Source organism: Carica papaya, chromosome 2 (assembly GCF_054855325.1).
Source record: "Carica papaya isolate Zhongbai chromosome 2, ASM5485532v1, whole genome shotgun sequence".
Lineage (NCBI taxonomy): Eukaryota > Viridiplantae > Streptophyta > Magnoliopsida > Brassicales > Caricaceae > Carica > Carica papaya.
This window is the reverse complement of record NC_142310.1, coordinates 32979942-33001983: the sequence shown is the minus strand read 5'-3', so window position 1 is coordinate 33001983 and position 22042 is coordinate 32979942. Positions and strand designations below refer to the sequence as shown.

At 30.4% G+C, this 22042-nt stretch overlaps 1 protein-coding gene, 1 long non-coding RNA gene and 2 other non-coding genes across 4 annotated transcripts; all 4 read left to right on the top strand.

Annotated features, from left to right (window-relative positions):
* The first annotated feature begins 10737 nt into the window (after positions 1-10737).
* LOC110823584 (uncharacterized) lies at positions 10738-11645 on the top strand. Its single transcript, XR_002541437.2, has 2 exons — positions 10738-10850; positions 10969-11645. It is a non-coding gene; the product is annotated as an uncharacterized LOC110823584 (long non-coding RNA).
* Positions 11185-11270, top strand: LOC148268985 (small nucleolar RNA SNORD25). Its single transcript, XR_015817452.1, has one exon. It is a non-coding gene; the product is annotated as a small nucleolar RNA SNORD25 (small nucleolar RNA).
* LOC148268984 (small nucleolar RNA snoR136) lies at positions 11337-11480 on the top strand. Its single transcript, XR_015817448.1, has one exon. It is a non-coding gene; the product is annotated as a small nucleolar RNA snoR136 (small nucleolar RNA).
* Positions 11646-16088: 4443 nt separating the features above from the next.
* LOC110823860 (putative protein phosphatase 2C 25) lies at positions 16089-17956 on the top strand. Its single transcript, XM_022054353.2, has 3 exons — positions 16089-16721; positions 16998-17336; positions 17433-17956. The coding sequence occupies exons 1-3, from the start codon at positions 16233-16235 to the stop codon at positions 17772-17774; spliced, it is 1170 nt and encodes a 389-aa protein (XP_021910045.1). The 5' UTR covers positions 16089-16232; the 3' UTR covers positions 17775-17956.
* Positions 17957-22042: the final 4086 nt, after the last annotated feature.

The following is a 22042-nucleotide window of genomic DNA, read 5'->3' as shown; positions in this document are numbered from 1 at the left end:
AAAATTTAGGTTCGCGAGATATTTTTGAATGAAAAATTAGAAACTAGAAGTCAAAACAAAATTTAGAAAAAATATGTCACGTAGGACGGTCCAGTAAGTAGCCCTAATAAAACAGACCGCACCGCGTAGCAAGACACGGAGACTCGGTGCCACGTGGGAGGTTACGCTGGCAATTCGCGTGCCTGTAACCGGACGGTCCAGATTTGTTCCCACGCGCGTTGATAGTACGGATCAGTTCCCTCTTCAGGTGCGATCAGACGGTTGCAAATAAATGTGATGAACGGTGCAGATTCATTTATTCTTTAAACGCGATCGTATGATTCAGATTAAATCGCGATGAACAGTGCATATTTGTTTTCTCTTTAAACGCGATCGGATGGTCGAAATCAAACGCGATAAACGACCAAGATTAAAGGGAGGCGTGTATAAATATCTCACTTCACACCAAACCCTAATCATAGCCGCAAGCCCTCTTCCCCCCCCCCCCCCCCGAGAAAAAAAACCAGTCGCCAGATAAGAGAGCCAACCGCCGCCCCCCGCCTCACCGAAACCACCTCCGGCCGCCAAATAAGGTAAAAAAAAAAATTTATTCGCTCGAAATTTGATTTTAATCACTTCCATGGTCAAATTGGAGAAAAAGAACTAGTGGATGAGCCGAAAATCGCGGGTAAAACCCGAAGGTGCCGCCGCGGGAAAAATCAAAAGTCACCTCTTATGAGACCCTTCCCGATTTTCGTTTCGTACAATTTTTTCACCATTGTATTCATCATTCTATTTCCCACAAGTTAACCAAAGAAAAACATCCAACCGCGAAGGTGAGCCGACGGAGCCGCTGCACCGAAAAACTTCGCCACTTGTAAGTTTTTGTTTTTGAATTTTTGAACCAACTGATGCCTCTTAACGTGTTTTTTCGCAGGGATGAGTATAAAACTGGCCAAAATCGATCAAAACTGGCCGAAAACGACCAATTCGAGGTAAACTACCGTCGCGGATGGCGATGCCTCCATGCCGGAGTTCCGAAATTGGCCAAAAAAGATTTTAAACTTTTTAAATTTTTAGGATATTTCAAGGTATTTAAAACGTATTTTAATCTTCGAAATAAAATTCAGGGAACCCGAGGACCGCCAGTAGGCGCAGCTTAAAGTTTAGTATTTCGGACACTAGTTCGGGTAAGAATCCCTCACATTATTCCCTGTTATGAAATTGAAGTTTAATTATAAATAAAACGGTATTTTATGTAATTTAAAAAACCTTGATAATTAATTGCAGGTTACTAATGGAGACAGAACTGGTTATTTATTACTGTTTATCATGTTTTAATTAATTTATTGATTTTACAATTTTAAATGCATAATAATGTGCTGGAGTTTGTAATATGATTCAGTTGTATTTCCTTGATACATGTATTGCTTATTTTACGTGATTTACAGTTATATTACAAAACTGGAAGTTAAATGTAAATGGATAATTACTTGATTAAGTGAATAAATGAATGGTAGCCTTACTGGATATCCTGTGATATGGTGAACGGGCCAGATATATAGGAAACTCTATCGTGAACGTTGTCTTATACCGAACAAAGTATCGAATATTGGTATTTTGGCACTCATACCGAATGGGGTATGAGGACGGCCCGCTTCACCCTCATACCGGACGGAGTATTGAGATATAATATTTTTGGCGTTCGTACCGGACGAGATATGAGAACGGCTAGTTAGTTAACAATATTAAATAAGAGTTCACATGTAGTGGAAATATCCATATGTACCATCATGAATCCCAGTAGGCAGATAAGAGGGAATAATTATTATTTTTAATTACTTGAATATGAGATTATGATATTGTTGAGCTATTATCCCTATATGTCAGTTTTAAAAATCTCGCTACGGTAAGTATGCAGTAAATGATTTTATTTACGATAAATAAATTTACTTAAATTAAGAGTTTCATTAGTTGTTTTTATGATTTTTACCAACATTCATTTCTATATCAGAGAGTAGTGTGATATTCTTACTGAGTTAGTGCAACTCACCCTTTCATTAACCATTTCAGATCAAGAGGATAAAGATTCAGATCTTGATTCATAAGAGGGTTGTGAATATGATGCCTAATTGTTTACTTTCCATTTATTTCTTTGATTTTTCGTTTATTCTTTTAAAATGGTCATTCTCGTAGCCCTATTAGGTATTCTAAATTATTGTATAAATAATGTAAACCCTAACTTTATTATTTCGCTTCTGTATTCAATTTATAATTTATTTCTTTTTAAGTTTCGGACTATTATATTTTAACAATTAAATAATATTTATATAGAAATTACAACACAATTTCAAAATATATATAATACAACCTTCTAACCATAATACATGTAATACGCAACTTCTTTAATTTATAATGAAAACAAATTTATGTGTTTAAGAATTAACAAAAAGTCTATACTTGTTAGTTAATAAAAAGTAGCCTTTGCTTAATAATAAGTGATATTTTTGCATGCTAAATGATTAGTTACTATACATATATATATATATATATATATATGTGTATATATATATAATATTTGGTGAATGGTTAATTACTAAGCACTTATTGGCAATATATCTAATACCACATAATAGACACTTGGCTATAGATATTACTTGTATCAAGTTTAAGTTCAAATTTTAATATCATATTATATGTATTTAATTTTTGTTTCAAGTTAGTATTTTCGCTATCTATTTCTTAATATGTAAGAATGAAAATTCGTTATGTTAAATTTTGAAATATGAATTGAGTTAAGTAAATAAATACATAGTATAAAAATTACTATTAGTATATATATATTAAATAATTGAACTTTATAAACTAAATAATAATGGAACAATATTATATCAAATCTTATTTTACGCTATACATAACTATCTATATTGAAATTGTAATACCCTTAATTAATTTTTGAATTTTTTGTTTAATGTATAAAATTTAATTTTTTATTTTTTAAATTATTAATTAATGTAAAAATGAAAAAAAAATTAAATGGAGGATGAAATTGAAAAAAAATTTAGAAAAAATGGGTGAAAATTTGGGTTTTGGATGTATGTTTGAAAGAAAATTCGAAAACTATGGGTCAAAATACAATTCAAAAAATTGTGCCACGTAAGGATGCCATATCAACAGCCCCAACGAATCCGGAGCACGCCGCGTGACAAGTGACGTTGACATGGTGCCACGTGGGCGATCTTCATGCTCGCAATCGGACGGTCTAGATTCGTTCTCACACGCACGGACGATCCAGATGCACTTCCTGTTTAAACGTGATCGAATGACACAGATTAAATCGCACTGAACGGCCCAGATTCACTCCCTATTTAATCGTGATCGGACAGTCCAGATCAAATGTGATGGACAGTCCAGATTAAAAATTGACATATATAAATAACCCTCTCCCCCCCCCCCCCGGGGCGCTGGAGAAGAGGTCCCAGCCGTAATAAAGGAAGTCGACCGCCCCCGTCGCGGCGCCGAAACCACTTCCGATCGCCAAAAAAGGTAAAAAAAAAATATTTTTGCTCAGAATTCGATTTTAAACACTCTTATGGCCAAATCGAAGGAAAAGGACCGGAAGATTGGCCGAAAACTTAGGACAAAGCCCAACAGCACCGCAATGGAAAATTACAAAAACTGCATCTGATGAGGCCCTTCCCGATTCCCGTTCTGTGCAATTTTTTCACAATTGTAATCATTGTTTCATTCTCTACAAGTTGACCGAAGTAAAACACTCAACTGCAAATGTGAGCCGGCGGAGCCGTCGCACCGGAGAACTCCTCCGCTGGTGAGTTTTGATTTTTTCAATTTTTTCGACCAACTGAGGCCTTTAATGTTTTTTCTCGCATGAATTAATACAAAATTAGCCGAATTCGGCTGAAAACAGCCGAAAAAAGCCAACATGGGATAAACAACCGCTGCGGGCGGCGGTGCCGTCGCCGGAGCATGGCGAAGTCATCGTGCCAGAATTCTGAAATTGGCAAAAAAGGGGTCCTAACACTAATTTTTTATTTTTTAGGATATTTAAAAGTATTTGAAGTGCGTTTTAATGTTCGAATAAAAATTTAGGGAACTCGGGAACCGCAAGTAGCCACAACGAATAAGTTTAACATCTTGAGCATCAATTTGAGTAAGAATTCCTCACCTTATTCTCGGTTATAGAATTGAAGTCTAATTATTATTAATAATATGATATTTTGGGCAGTGTAGAAAATATTTATGATTGAGTACAGGTCATTAATGGATCTAGAAGTATAAATTATTAACTGCTGATTCTGTTAATTTATTTTACATTTTGAATACATGATAATATTTGATTGATTGATATTATAGTTTGAATCATCTATTGCTTGCTTCATATGATTATGGTTGAATTGAGAGACTGAAAATTAAAGGAAGTCGAAAAACTGTTTGATTAAGTGAATTGATGAAACAACGGCCTTACTGGATATCTTGGTAGATGGTGGACGTATCAGGTACATAGGAAATCATATCGTGAACACTGTCTCATACCGGAGGTGGTATCGAGGTTTGGAGATTTGGCGCTCATACCGGACGGGGTATGAGCAAGACCCGTTTCACCCTCATACCGGACGGGATATCGAGATTTAGTAATTTAATGTTCATATTGGATGGAGTATGGAGACTGCCCGTTAATTGAAAATGTTAAAGGAAATGATTCATGCATTGTGGGGACATTCTTATGGACCCCCAATGGTTACGAGTAGGTTGATAAAAGAAAAAATTGTTGTTTCAATCGATTGCATATGAAATTATGATATGTATTATATTATTGACTCTATAGATTATTTTTTAAAAATCTCGCTACGATAAGTAGGTAGTAAATAGTTTTATTTATGATAAATGATTTTTCTTAATTAAGAGGTATATTAGTTGTTTTTATGATTTCTATTAATTTTATTTCTGTGTCGGTAAGTAGTGTTATATTCTTACTGGGGTAGTGTAGATTATTCTTTCATTAACTATTTCAAATCAATAGAATCAAGATCCAGAATTCAATCTACAAGAAAATTGCGAGTAGGACGTTCTGTCGTTTACTTTTAATTTATTTACTTGGTTATTAATTTTTATTTTATAATGGTTATTCCCGTAAGCTCTATTTGTTACTTTCAGTTATCGTGTAAGAGATGTAAATTCTAACTATTTATTTTGTTTTCGTACTAAATTTATAATTTATTTCATTTGAAATTTTCGAGGTCGTTACAGAAATACACGTAACAACAACACAAAATTAAATCTTAGTACTTATATGAAAATACATGATTACCGACCAATAAGAAATATAGAGTATATATGACGTAATGACGAATAAAATTTAGAATGATAATAATATATATTTAGTTTGAGTGATGTTACATCCTCTTCCCAAAATTTTACCGGCCCCCCCCCCCTCCATTATTGTTCTATATATGATGCATGTATAAAATTTATCATTAATCTTTGTCACATATATGAAGTCATTTATCTAGTATTAAGAGATAATACATTGACGCATATTTTTGATTTGATTGGCTCATAATTTATGTAAAAATAAAAATAAAATTTATTAAGGCTCAAATTACTCTGAGTTCAACAATAATATATCCATACATATATATATATATATATATATACAGACAATATAGATTTCGGATGATTTATATTATTTAGTTGCAATTTCTTCAAAAACTTTGGAAAGTGACTATTTTTAAAAAACGTACAATAATCTAAATTGAACTGTCAACCTGTTAAACTTTTTTAATTAAATTAATTAGTTACACTAAATTACTAGTAGCTATGGAATCACAAGTGGTAAAATTGTTTAAATTAATTTATACATAATAATTCCCTTAAACTGTACTTGGTCTTAAGAAGAGATTAATAATTTGTACGTGAGGAATCGTGATTGGCCCTGCCCTCTCATGACTTTTTGCTTTTAGTTTGGGCTAAAATTTTGGAGACCATATATTTAAATTTGACTTTTTGGTTACTGAAGAGGGCATCACATGTAATCATCGTCTCACTCGGTAGCCCCAACGAAATGATTTTAGTTCAGAGCCTTACGTAGACATACACGTCACGTCAGATATATAACCCACAAAAATTAATTAACTAATAAATTTTGAATACTAATTTAATATGTATTAAAAATTTACACAAATTGATAATCTATAGCTTAAACAATTAGATTTTTTCAACACTTCGACACGTAATAATTTAAATTTAACCCACTGAGTCTTTGTAAATCATTCAACAAATAATCATCAGTGTTTACACTTTAAAATTATTGATATGGAATTTGATATAAATGAATAATTGTTATAATATGTAAGATATGTATAACTACTTAATTTTATTTAAAATATAAATAATTCAGTTTTTATTTATTTAAATCGTATAGAATATAAAAGTTGAAATCTTATTAGAGTTTTATCTCAAACTCATCATCTCTTTCTCTTTCGTGTTTGTTCTTCAAATCATCATAAATTCACTACTTTCATCGTCTTAGAACATATTGTTACAAAATTTATAAAAATTCAAATTGAATTGAAAATAAATATTTTTAAACTCTATATTTTATTATATTAAATTAATTTTGAATCCAAAAATCTTATATTTTAAATTTTCAGTTCAATCAAGTTGAATTTGATCAAAGCAGATCTAATTTCAACTCTATTTAATTTAAATTAAATAACAATTTATATATAAAAATACCGTTTAATTGCTTACTTAATGATTAATATTGATATTACAAAACATGTTGTATAATAAACAAATTTTGCATATTTCATTCATTTTTCAAATCCAACATGCTTATTGAAAGAGATTGATTGTAAGGTTTTTGGTATTTATTTAATTATTATTGTATTTCATTATATATATATGATTCATAAAATTTCTAATAAATTATTTTATTAATTTTATTAATGTTTGACAAAGAATATACCATTGGATTCGAATACTTGCAAATAATATCGAGGATTGATGAATGCACATGAGTTTTAATTGAATATATTCGTCCAGTGATTAACAAAAATGAGCAACACCTCATATATACATATATATATATAATATAAATTAAACCCATTCGTCATCACGTAAATGGGTACTATTATCTGATTATTTAAAAATAATATCATAATTTAATGTTAATAATTAAATATAATATAATTTAATTTTTTAAAAAAATATATAATGCACGTATGTATTAATTAAATAATAACAAAAAGGTTTTAGCGAGTCAAATTGTTAACCAAACCACCAACACTAAACATGAAATAAATAATGGACACATGTAACATCAAGCTTTCTCGGCCGTTGGATTTGCATAATCGAGGCCCATACACTTCTAATCATCAAAATTAGTTAACAAAACATCCCCAAGTCTCCTGGGTGCCCGTACGCAAACCCTCCTCCACTAATATAATTTGTACGAGAAGATTTGATTCACATTAAAATTGACTTTTTTATTTTTCTAAATTATTTTTAAAATATTCTTTATATTATATTTCACATTTTTACGGGCAATTATTATAGGAAATTTAAACATTTTATATATAAAAAAAAAGATAATACATTTCATCACGTGAATCAGTACTTTGATTATTAAAAAAAAAAAAGATGTACGAAAAATTTGTAAATAATTTCTTAATAATAAATCAAAAGGTGAATCGAATTTACAAAAAAAAAAAAAAAAAAAAAAGCAAAGTGCACCAATAATCATGTGGCATATAAAATTTGAAAATGAAATTATTGGTCATGTGACATGGATGGGCTTTAGGTTTTCTGAACAGATGGCCCTACCTGATTGGAGATTATTCACCCAAGTCTTAAACATTATCTCGTGTTTAGGTAAGCACGACAGCCACAGAGAAATCCATTTTCTGCAACTGTACAAAATGGTTGTCGTTGTTAATTTATGTGAATCTCCACCGTCCACGTGGAGAAATCCTAAACTTCCCATAATTATTCTTATCTTTCATCTCCCTACCGGCCTCTTCTGGAAAACCACTTGGATTTATCTTTTATTTTTTCTATCACTTTTATAAAAAAAAAAAAAAAAAAAAAAATCTGAATGAAACAAAAATATTGAAGTTAATATTTTAGCGAACCAAAGTACGAAATTAATTTTTTTGAGGTATATATGCACCACCAATCACAATTTTTGATTAATGAAAGTGAAGAAAAAGACGGGAATAATATATAAGACCAGTATTAAATCTTTTTTATTTTTTTATTTTTTTTGTGGAAGCTGATTTTAATTAGTGGGGAATGAATTATAAATATTTTAAATGAAATTATATGAAATATTAGGACGTTTGTTTATTTTTTATTTTTTAAATATTATCTATATGAAGTGACAAATGCGATTAAGAGAAGGCAAAAAAATGAGTGGAGTGCAAATGGGAGGACCTCAACGAAATGTGGCGTATGGAAGAAGAGCACATAAATTGACCATACAATTTTTAGGTTGCTTCAAAATCAAATGAAAACGATATATATATATATATACACACGCACACACACTCATGTATAGATATAGAGGCAGTAGTCGTTAGCTAACAACTTAACTTTCAAAGTAAGTTGGATGGAAAATGAAACCCCGTTACTTGTAAAATTTATCTATATTTTTTACACGAAAAGTAGACTTGCTTCATAAGGTTTGACACTTATTTGTATGCATGGCAATCAAAAGTAACGTAACCTTAATTCTACACGATTCATTATAAAATTTCAATTTCTGTCATTAAAAAGTAGGTTATAAATTGAAAGTTTAATATTATAAACTATATATATTTTAGTTATTAACTTATTATTGTTAATAGTTGGTTTGAGTGCAAGCTATAATAACAAGCCGCGAAGATATATATGAACACATATTGACCGATTAAACACTATATATATATATATATTATCATATAAACATTATAATAAATAAAATTAAATTTCACGTAGGAGGAGGATTTTTCTACCCTTATAATTAAACTATTTCTTAAACCTCCATTTGAAGAATTATATTTGAGTAATAAATCAAAGTTAATATAAATTAATTATATTTTAGATAATTAATTAACGGAATCATTATCGTTGTTGGAAATGAAAGTTCATAATTAGAGCATATCATGTGTAAATGTCATTATCATTATCCTAATATACTTTTTAGCCAAGTACTATTTTTCTTCATATTCTTAACACGTGTTATGTATGCGTATTTATTGGAAGAAAAAATAATAATAACACGTCACTTGCGTATATCCATTACTTTGACTTTGGTGTGATTTTTCTTTGGATGAGAAAAAGTCTCACCCTTTCATTTTACAAGTAAAAAAAAGATTAGATATGACTGTTCCTCACGCAATAATTTACACTACGGTTTGATTATTTATAATTTTATAAAATTTAAAATAACATAAATTAAAATTAAAAGTTAAAATATATTTCATTAATTAGAGTAATTACTTAAAACTTTTATTTATTTATTATGTAATTGTATACATAATTATAATTCCCTTGTTGCAGTATTTCAATCGTGATAAATAAATAGCACACTACACTCTAATTACATCATCATGGACTAAAGGTACTGTGACTTTTTTCATTCTATAAATTCAATTATTCTGTGTTTTTGAATTACAATAAATTATAAATTTCAACGTAAAATAGTATTGGTAACCCAAGTATAAAAGATTACGTTTATACCATACAAACCATACAATATTACTTTCGATAATTTAATAAATCATAATTATGTAGGAAACCCTTTTCATTTCATATTAGCACCGTCAATTACATAATGTATATTACCTTGAGGTAAGCGAATTGGACTTTTATACACTTGCTTGTTCTCGTACGAAATGGGCTGATACCTATTTAATTGGATTTTGAAAGGCCTTTTTTGTTTTCACTTGACTGGAGAATCAATTTATATTAAAATAATAATTTAGTCTTTATAATATTTAATTTTATTTAACTTAGGTTATACCTTAATTTCAGTTAAATCGGTATCTGTATATTAAAAATTGTTAATGTAATCAAGGTCGTTAACAAAAATTAACGTTATTTACTTAGAGTATTACATATTAAATTTATTGATACATGATATTATTTTAATAATACGAGTGCTAATTAAAGATTATATCAAATTTCGCTTCATCTCTCTCGTGCACGTTACCTCTCAGCTTCTCCTTGGGGCATGTTTTCTTACGTTTTCATGGCCCTCTTGCGCACTTAGAAACCCTACCAAGTTAGAGATGTACGGTGCTTTATGTGCTTTATCACATGATTTACCAAAAGTTAGTATTATAATAAAATTTAAAATTATATACAGTTTCATATATTTGCCTTTGATATCATCTTTTTCATTTTAAAAAATAAATAATATTCATCTATCCACAAACGAAGTATATGTTTTTTTTTAATCTGAATTAATTCAATTTTTTCACAATTTTATCTCTTTAATCATTTCCCCTTTAGTCCAATAAAAAGACAATCACAAAATAAAACTCAAAATATATATTTTTTAAAAAAAAAGACAAAAACAATACGTGAAGAAAAAAGAGAGTAAACAAAGAGTCCAACCCATTCGAAAGCCCAGCCCAGTTTTTAAAAATACCCGTTACTCTTTCTACTAACCCGGCCCATCACTTGTCACTCCCAAACCCTAGATTCATCCCAAAACCCCTATATAAACCCCTCAGCTCCTCTACAAATTCACATTCTAGAAAACCCTATTTCTTTTCTATCGTTCTCCTTCTCCCATCGGGCACAGTCTATCGTTGCGGAAATAGCTTATGTACGTCGGCCTCAGAATCAGATCCGTTGATTATTCGGTATCTTTCTTATTCTCTTTGTTTCTTTGCTGTCTATCGTGAAGATACACTTTCTGTAGATACAATTTCTCAATAATTTACAGTATTTTTGTTTTTTCTTTTAAAATCTTAATTCAAGCGCTTCACTATCTGGTCAGTGAGGATTCTCTCAGTTCCCATATGACTCGTTCCCTTGAAGCCAAATTAATCGTGTTGCTTTCTAATTATCACTTCCTCAGCCTTTCATCGTGTTGATTTGGGAGTACACTTGAGCAGCTACATTTCATTAATTAAATTTATTGATTTTTGAAAATTTCTACTAGTTTTTCCACTTTCCGATCAGGGAATATATTAAATCGACGGTGATGAGCTATATACAGACCTGTAATGATTTGCGGTCATGATCGCAATTCTAAAGAACATCTAAGGGACTGAGTTGATTAATAGCTACTCCCAATTTTTTTAAACCTATTATTTCTCTGTTGATATTTCGTTTTTAAAAGATTTTTGGCTTTGCTCTAATTTCTCAAGCCTGCATTTATCAAATAATTCATGCGAGGCAAAACGGTTATGCGAAGCCTAAATGATTGTTCTCCTCGCTATCCGTCTCTTCAATAAAATGCTGAGTTTGGACGTCGGAGAACGACATTGTTTTATCTAATTTCAAAGTAGTTAGACCTCCACTCGATTAAATCATATTTGGTGAACAATGTATTGTGAATTATCCGTAATATTCTCCTGTGTTTCCATGAATTAGTATGTACACAGAAGTATTTACATTTTTCGATCAATTGAAGATTTAAAGAATTATTCTGATTGGAGAAATGCTCAATCAAATTCAAAGGATTAAATTAAAACAAACCAAAATGAACTCGATCATTGATTGATCTTGTAGTCGTGGAAATTAAACAAGCCATAATTTGTTAAAATTCGAACAATATATCCAATGAATTGCATCAAAAGTATATTTAAACATAAAAGTCGCAATTTATTATCCAGCAATCAGCCTAAGTTGAGATCATGACCGACAGCCAGCTTGTTCTACTGGCAGTAAGGCCGTGTTTCTCTCTAAAACCGTTTCAGCCCAGCCTTTGGAAGGTTTCTGGGCTAGGTCCTATTTTATTAAAGGTAGGATTAAAATTCTCTCATTCTAGTATAATAACTAATTATTTTTATTAGTTAGGAATACGGTTATAATAATTTTGAAACATGAAAAATTTAATGCCCATGGGTGAGTAATTGCTTAAATAAAGACTAGATCCCTGAATGCCCAAGATTATAGACCTTGTGTTGTCCATTGTACTACAAAATCATTGGGAAGTAAAAGCTTGAACCGTCTAAGAAAAATGTTGACGAAGAAATTAGAAATTGGTCTGGATTAAAATCAATTATATATATATATAGTAAATGAGTTTAAATTAATTTTTATTAATCGGTAAGCTAATATATACTTTTTTATATTCTAATTTTTTGTGAATTTAATAAAAACTAAAATATTTCAAAAAAATATGTTCTTAATTTTTTATGTGATTTTTTTGGAAATTTATTATTAATCAAAAAACAAAAACATAAATCCCAATAACAAAAAAACCTGGCTTGAATGATCCTGTATTAAGAGCTAAAGGTCTGGGTCATAATTATTATGGGGAACCCGCATGGCCCAATGATCTTTTATATATTTTTCCCAGTCGTAATTCTCGGTACTATTGCATCTAATCGTAGGCTTAGCGGTTTTAGAGCCATCAATGATTGGTGAACCCGCAGATCCATTTGCAAAAAATAATAAATTTTTAGTAAAAACAAAAGCATAGGGGGCGTGAATGAAAAAGAAAAAGGAATCTGGGGGAGGGGGGAGGGTAGTGGACGAATAAAGGATCTAAAGAAGGTAGAAAAGTAAATAGGAAGAAAATAAAAAGTAGATGGGTCACAAACTGATGCAATAACTTGATAAGATATAATCTAAACGCCTTTGTTTATTATTTATGTTCAAATAACTAGATAGTTTACGTTCATAGTTTCTTTTTCTTCCAATTAGTCACATACTTGTAATAGCTAATATGCAAGCTTGGTCTTGTTAGCATCTAACTCCATTCACATAAATGATGTCAATTCACAGTGTTATATTTATCTACCATCTATTCAACATTGAAAAAGATACGTCTTCTGACGTCTCTGTTACTCTAACATTGTAGGGAAGTACTTGAATGAATTTATGAGTAGTAAAAACTAAGTAAAAATTTAATTAAAAATAAATATGATAAAATCTGTCTCAAGATATTCAAAAATAATCACATAAAAATACTAAAATTTTTTACGTGAAAAACTCATTCAATATGAAAGACATTACAGTAACAATAAGCAACCACTATAATTCTTAAACAAATACTCAATAACAAATCAACTAAATAATAAGAAATAAATAAGGGAATGGAGAAATATCACCAAAGCAGCTAATGTTCATGCAAAACGGATGCATTCTGATTGTTCAAATTAGATCTTCATCGTTCAGATTAAAGAATAATTTATCTCGAATATGCTCATCAAATTTTAGCCTCATCAGACCACAAATGACTGTTCGATCGTCGGAGAAAATCAATTTGGTCGGTGTAAGGAAAAAAAAACGTAAACAGTAATTTCGAACTGAAAGTACATAAAATTCAACTGTTGAAAATCGATATTCACCGTTCAGAATAAAGAACAATGAGTCTTCTAAATATCCATCAAATTTCAGTTTGATCCGACAAAAGACCACCATTTAATCGTAGGAAGAAACAAAACACATTGGATATAATTTTCTAACAAAAATTCCTTTTTTTGTTCACTTTTTATTTTGGTAGTTAAAAATTTATTTTTATAATATTTCTTAGGGTTAAAGTGTTATACTCAAAAAAAAAAAATACTAATAAGAGTAATAGGCCAAAAAATAAGTGGGTTCAAAAGTATTTGAGTTTTTTTAATATAGCAGGGAATCCAAAATTCAACAATTCTACCCCTCACGGTAGAGTTCGCCAAACCGACAACCACCTCACATGTCAATTCACAATGTTATATTTATCTACTATCTATTCAACATCGAATAAGACATGACACCTCTATTACTCTAACATTTCAGTATCTGATTATTTATATTTAGGTTATATTTACATATAATCTTTTCCTCTTTAAACCCTAATGAATACATATATACATATATACGTACGATTTGGAATACAGATCCTCTTACGAGTTACAGCAACCCATCTGGCTTGCACACTTACCCTGAGGGCTCATCTTTTGTGGGTTTGGGCTGAACATGTTTCAACAAAATAAATATACGAAAAGAAACTCAACCATTGATCTTACAGTCTTAGAAATTAAACAAGTCATGATAATTTACAAGAAATATGAAAAGTTTATGGGTCAAGTCCTATTTTCTAAAAATTATGATTAAAATTATCTTGTTCTTATAGAATAAGTAAAATAAATAATTAAGTGGAAACATGAAAAAAGGAGTACCCTTATTCCTAAAATGAAGACTAGACTCTGAATGCCCATGATTATAGACGTGGTCTTGTCCAAGTTTAAGTCCCTTAGTAAGTAAAAGGTTGGACCACGTAAGAAAAATGTTGAAGAAGCAATTAGTAATTATAAAATAAGCGACCTTCTTGGATGCTTCTGTATTCACTTATTGATAATTGTCTCATTTTAAAAACTAATAATACATATTATTTACTTTATTATTATATTATGAAAATAAAGACATGTGCCTTTTTGTTTGTTTTTTTTTAATTTTTAGTTGAATAAAAAATCATGTACGTGGATCAAAAACACCATAGCATGCAGAAAACGAGGGTATGATTCACATTTGAAAATTAGTCTTATAGATTAAGTTTATTAGTTTATTTTTTTAGAAAAAAAAGTCAATAAAATTGTAAAATATGCTGATATTAGTTATATTCATATTACGTGAAGTTGTAGCATCACCTTACAATAATAAAGCAGAAGAGGTTTTGTGATAAATATAATAAACTATAATTTTGTTATATCACGAGTGCATAATGTAATTTTAATAAAAAAATTTATAATGATATAAATAAAAATTTAATCGGAATATGAAATTTGCATAAAAAATGAAATTATTTTAATATATTTTGTTAGAAATGGATTAAAAAATTAGATTTATATAATAATTGAATAAGTCACATATCTATCATAAATTTTGATAAATAACTATTACTTATTACATATTATACTTGGATCAATATGTTCATATTATACTTGGTTGTCTAACAGTCTAAATTTTTTGTGTATATAATTTGATGGAAATAAAATTGAATGGTAATACACATTTTTCTTTTTTATTTAAAAAAAAAAAAAGAAAAAGAAAAGTGGAGACGAATATTTTTGTCTTTAGTGAAATCAAATTGTAAATGGCAACGGTTCTTGCTGTCCAGCCAATAGAACTACACGCGTATCCGCAACGGTAACTTCCCAGAAATTCTTCTATCCAATCAGGAAGTGACTGGTGGTTGTGTTGGGCCCCACCTACGCTCTCACCTGAGGAGTCAACAAATAGACTACAGTTGTACACACAGCATACACACTGCTCTGTCTGTCCCCCTGTGCTAACTATAAACGTGTGTTTTGATTTTTTAATTATATATTTTATGGTTTTATTAACAACCAATTCACTATTTTTCCCTTCTCCATTAACAAAAGACATATTTGCCCTTTTCTTTTTTATTTGTTTAAATTAAGTAATACAATTGGTTAGAGGTTATCACTATTTTTTAAAAAATATATTGAATTAAATATTATAAATTATTTATTTTAATATTTTATGTACATATTTTAATTATTCAAAATATCACAAATACTTAAACTAACACGTGTTCTAAACTCCAAATATTAAAATTAGTGTTTAGACTTACTTGAATGGAAGGTTCATTTATTAATTAAAAATTAGTAGAATAAAAATGTGAAATAATTTTTTACTAATAATAATAATAATTAATTAATTAAAATTTTAATAGTTGTAAGAAAATCAATCAGAAAAGGAAAACAAAAACTCGGTTCCTTAAATAAATTTTGTTATTTCTCTATAAAATAATATTCGGTACAAGGGCAAATTGGTCAAAGCGGGAAAAGTGCCCGAAATCAGTAAACCCACGCTCTCTACAGACACGGTAGTAGCGGACTTCCGCTTTCCTTCTTCTTCTCTAAGCAACACCTAACAGCATTTAAATATCTCCTCCCTCTGCAACAAAAAACAAATAAACACCTTCATCATCATCACAATTTATATATAAAAACTCAGAATCCGAACGTTGCGAAGGAGAAAAATAAAATCCAGCAAAACCCAGAACAAAAATACGATTTTTTGATTTCGAAATCCGAAAAATTAAGAAACAGGAAAAATCAACCATGTCCTGTTCAGTTGCCCTTTCTAATTCCCCTGTTTTCTCTCCATCTTCATCTATCTTCTGCAACAAAACATCAATCATCTCTCCTTCCCATGAATCCCTGACCTTGAAGTTGCCAACCCACCTCAGGTCCGCCTCCTCATCTTCTCCTGCTTCTCCTTCCGCTTCATCTCCTTCATCGCCCTTTCGTTTCCGTCTCCAGAAACCGCCGACTGGGCTCATTTCTTCTTCACAGTCGCTATCGCCTTCTTCGTCGTCCTCAGTGTCGGGTCAGTCGGCGGCGACGATTTTAAAGAGGAAGCGGCCGGCGAGGCTGAATATTCCGGTGGCATCGATGAGTTTCGTGGCTCCGGTGACAACGCCGATGGAGGGAAGAAGAGAGATCGAGAGAGAGGGAGATGGGTACTCTGTTTATTGCAAGAGAGGGAGGAGAGAGGCCATGGAAGACCGTTACTCTGCTGTTCTTAATCTTCAAGGTGACCCTAAACAGGTATTGCTCCCTTTTTCCCTCCTTGTCTTAAATTTTTTTATTTTGAATCAAAATGATTTTTGAAATTAGGTTGTGAGGGAATTCAAATCTCTAACGTAGAAAAACTATAAGAATTTAATTTATATATTTCCCAGCAACAATTTACTTCTCATTTATCACAAAATCATCGAAAATAGAAAAGGTTATTACCGAATATGATTTTACGCAATTCCCTTAATTTATTTTGAATGAAGAAGAAAAGTATCCTAACATGGGGGTTTCGTGTCCTATTCACAGGCCTTCTTTGGAGTTTTTGATGGGCATGGAGGTGCCAAGGCAGCTGAATTCGCAGCTGGTAACTTGGAAAAGAACATATTAGATGAAGTTGCAAAGAGGGAAGAAGAAGAAATTGAAGAAGCAATAAAACATGGCTATTTAATCACAGACGGAGAGTTCTTAAAAGAGGACATTCGTGGTGGAGCATGTTGTGTCACCGCCTTGATCCGGAACGGAAACCTCATCGTCTCCAACGCCGGCGATTGTCGCGCTGTAATGAGCCGAGGAGGGGTCGCCGAGGCCTTAACTTCTGACCATAAGCCCTCGAGGGAAGATGAAAGAGCAAGAATTGAGAACATGGTAAGAATGAAAAATCCGTCTTCACTTGTTTCTGTTGGTTCTAGATTTGAATCGAATTGAAGGGTGAATGGCTAATTTGAATTGTGTGAATTGCAGGGTGGTTTTGTGGATTTATGTCATGGTGTTTGGAGAATTCAAGGGTCTCTAGCGGTGTCTAGAGGGATCGGAGACAAACATCTTAAACAGTGGGTAACTGCAGAACCAGAATCCAAAATCATTAGCCTGAAATCTGAACACGAATTCTTGATCTTAGCATCTGATGGATTATGGGATAAGGTTAGTAACCAGGAAGCAGTCGACATTGCTCGTCCTCTCTGCGTCGAAACTGAGAAACCAGCACCATTATTTGCTTGCAGAAAACTCGTCGATCTCTCGGTTTCGCGAGGCTCGTGTGATGATATTAGCGTCATGTTGATTCAGTTACTGCGATATTGTTGACCTAGAATTAACCAGTGATAAAGCTAATAGAAAGAGTAGACTGGCGTTCCGTTTTCGGGAAAATTTTTTCACCCGAAACGAAGAATGCTGCAGCAGCTAATTTATTTATTTATTTATTCATTAAATTCTTTTTCTTTTTTGTATTCTTAAGTGAATAATATACCAATAATCTATTTTAACAACCGTGTCTTGGTTTCTTTTTTGTATATTAGTATTCTAATTTAATCCCATTATATGACAATAATTTAAAATAATAAATCATATATTTTTTCTAAAATCTTTAAAATTTATTATATTCTGTTTGAAATTTTAAAATAAATTAAGTAAATATTAATAACATTACATAAAATTTAGGACTAACATATTATATTCAATTCAAATAGAATTCTCTTAAGTATATAAATACCTTATGTTTCTCGTGTGTATATAAAATACCTTATAATTTGTAAATTAAAAGAGTGATTAAACGTTTGGACTATATTAGAGAAGCTTATAGTTTTCAAATTATGATGGGCACAAATGGGCCGGATTTAACATGGTCCATGAGTTATTGGGTTTTGATGGATCGGGTCAATCGGATTTAATTCAAAGGGTTATGCTAAGCACAAATCGCAGGCCCGATTAGTAACCCAAATGTGCAACACCGGTGACCTATATATATATATATATATATATATGAAAATAGAAATGGAATTCAAGTTATAAACTTTCCATAAAAAAATAATGTGACGTAAAAAGGTGGCTTGAAAGGAAAATTGGGTAAGTTAATGGATAGATACATAGATGTAAAGACAGATAGGAATTGGCAGAGGAGGTGAGACCAAATGCCGCGGATTCCACGATCAGCCCACATGGGTGTGTCATTTCATGTTTCATTAATTTAATTTGATATTATATGGTTGTCAACTTTATTTTATTTTTATTTTCATTTCAAACTAAAGACATTAACAAACAACCACGACATGCCTTGTTCCGTTTTTGCCACCTCTAACCTACCTTAATTTACCTTCCTTGCCTTTTTTTTTTTTTCAACAAATATATTCATTTTTTACCAATGATATACTATTTTAATAATTAAAATTTTTATATTTCATTAAAAAATTACAAATTTAAACCTCATTTAACAAAATAAGTCATATTCGTTTGATATTTACCTCATTTCCAAATATGTATGGCATGTATTGAACTTTTAAACAATGTATAGTTCAAATTTAAATAAAGTTAAAAAGCAAAATCCTAATTTTTCATTAAAAATAATTATCTAATTAAACCCAAAAAAAGATTCTTTATATTTACAATATTTTAAAATTTTTGAAAGAGTTGAGTTAATATTGTCATAATAAATTTATGTATCCATGATTTTGATGATCTTAAATTTTACTATTTTAAGATCATATCTAATATTGAGAGTTTGTCTTGATTTAATAACTCTCTCATAACCTACACCACATAAACAATACTTTATCCCTATATATTCAGTCAATTGATGTGCTTTAATGCATTTTGAAGATATCTAATTATCTTTGAGTTTAAATAGTATTTCACTTCTAATCATAAATGATTTCTTGATTTTTTAACATGAGTCGATTTACACATTCACTCAATTTTAACCAAACTTTATCTTGATCATAAATAGATCACTCAGATTCGGTCCATAAACAACAATAATTGCCCTATCTTAGAACTCATATTTTCTAACAGCTCCGATGGGTTCCCTTAACTAAGCTATTGCTTATGAGTCATCGGACTCATTCTTCAACAGACACACAATCAAAGTTGTAAGCTCCTCTTGATGCAGAGATCATGCATGGGAGCTAAAGCTTGCGCAATGCTAGAAGGTCAAGGAAGTTGACAACCCGATGACAAAGAAACTGGCAATCGACGCCCCAATAAATGGTGCTCATACAAAAGTTTAGAAGAAACAAAATTCATTGTCGTGTAAGTTCCAACTTGTAAGAAAGATATAAAAATTTTGGACACTGTCTCAGAGCGAGACTAGGTGAAATTAATATATTTATGAAGATGCAAACTACTTGCATCTAGACAGAAAGAAATTTTTACTATTTGCTAGGACTAGCTTTAGCCTTCTCCTATGCAACTTAAGTGAAAGGAAAAGAATATTAATTTATAAGAAGTTTAAACCACTAATGAGATGTCACTATGAAAGAAATAGAATTATAACATTGCATTAGAATATACAAATTAAATTACAATCTTAGATACATAGTTTCTATGGAATGTAAGCTTTCCAATAAACTAACGAAGACATACAAAAATTTTCTTAAACCGAAGAACATTGGCTCTCAAGTATGAAGACAAAAGAAAGATTGATCGCAAGACGCACTCGTCAAGTAGGGATGAAAGTCGAATTTAGTGATATGACGATATCAAGTAAAAGAGTCGTCGTTCAATAGATAAAAATTTAAGTACAGAATATATTAGTATAAATAAAGTTACAAAAACACAAATACATGTGTATACATGCATACGCGGGGAATATTTTTAGTTAGTAAATTAATTTACGTATATAATGAGAAAGGTACTTATTTGCATTTCATAAAATAAAAGATTTGTTTTCTTCTCTCCTCCTCACATCTCAGTCGAAATATGAACCCCGTTCAAGTGGGCGTGAAGGCTAGGCCAAACACTAATAATATGTATGTCTATGCATTAATTTTGTTCATAAAACAAGTAGCAATGTATGTGTATGTGTATGTGTATGTGTATATATGCTAAAATCAGAGAATCAGGTAGTCATGTCACCCACTTGAATTAAAATTAGTAATTAGTGTCATGTTGCCTTTGCACGTTGGTTTGTCCGTCAATCTTCTGATTAAACGACACATAATCATGAACCAAACAATGGCCTTGATCTAACTTTCTCCATACGTAGTCAAGCAATTTTTCTTTTTTTTTTCTTTTTCTTTTTACACACAAATTTATTAATTTTACAGGCTAGATTTGAAGGGCGTGGAAGAGGGTCAAGTCAAACGGGCCACTTCGACCCACATGGCCCGATTCAGTGCCATCAATTGGAGACAAGATGAAAATGTACGAAAATCTGAATTTGGGTACATACCCATTTTAAAAATACAGCAACTTACGAATTGATCGGATGTATATATACAATAAAGAATTTATAAACACATGATTGGGTGTAAGGAATTAGGGTTTGTTGTCGCGATTAGAGAGGACAGCTTATCTAATCAACAGAGTATCAAGTAAACATTAAGATCAAATTTCTTGATGGAAACCCAATAATTTTGAGACCACAAACACGACCTTTGTCTGACAAGTGGGTTTCCAAATAGGAATTTCAATTTCAATTTCAATAGGTTCTTTTTTCTTCTTATATTTTTTAATGTGAGTATGAGGTTTTATTTATTTAATTTTGTTTTTTTTTAAAAAAAAGGAGGTTTGTGTTTAAGTGGACAACAACTTTGTTCATTTCCTTTTCTCTTTAGCTAAGAAAGAGTTCTTCTAACTTATCCAAATCAATGTTTCGTACCCATTTCATGACTTTGACAAATCATGCAAAATATATAAATCAATCAATAAATAAAGTACCGCATGAATTAAAATCACTACTAACTATATTTATATTTATATTTACAAATACAAAAATACAATCACATCACTAGTGAAATCAATTATTTATATAACTTATAAAAATTTACTTTTGATATACAATTCGCCAAAGTGGACTATGGTTTAAAATTTTTAATTTCATGGGATGAAATTAAAGATGCAATTAAAATAAAATAAAATAAAAATATGAATAAAATTGATATTGCAATTTAAAGTTAATTCTACATTCAATTGAAGGTAAATATTTTTAATACTTACTTTTTAAAAAAAATACATTCTTCTATAAATTATATGTACATACTTGTATGAATATATTTTTTACAACAAGAAGAAAAACAACCGCGTCTTAAATAAATTTTACTAGTATAATTATCAATCAATTATATTAAATCTGCATAATAGGTGGTTCTTTTTAACTAAAGTAATAAATAAAAAAACAAGATGATTTGAACTATCTAAACAGTTGAATTTTATACCCAAATTGAGACTTACCCTCTTTAGCCAAATAGGTCAAGTCCATTGACAATATTTTAAAAAAATAAAAAAAAAAAAAAATTAAATATGACTGTTAGTATTATTTTATTTATTAAAACTTTAATTTAATTTTTTGTAATGAGTTAAGATTAGATATAAACTTGGTTGAGTTCGAATTTAACTTAACTGAACTTTAAACTAAATAA

What these genes read in the sequence shown, in the direction of transcription:
- LOC110823860 (XM_022054353.2), top strand. Translation starts at nt 16,233, where the DNA reads ATGTCCTGTTCAGTTGCCCTTTCTAATTCCCCTGTTTTCTCTCCATCT. An exon ending in TTCAAGGTGACCCTAAACAG is followed by an intron (nt 16,722 to 16,997) that starts GTATTGCTCCCT and finishes TCCTATTCACAG; the next exon opens with GCCTTCTTTGGAGTTTTTGA. An exon ending in GAGCAAGAATTGAGAACATG is followed by an intron (nt 17,337 to 17,432) that starts GTAAGAATGAAA and finishes TGTGAATTGCAG; the next exon opens with GGTGGTTTTGTGGATTTATG.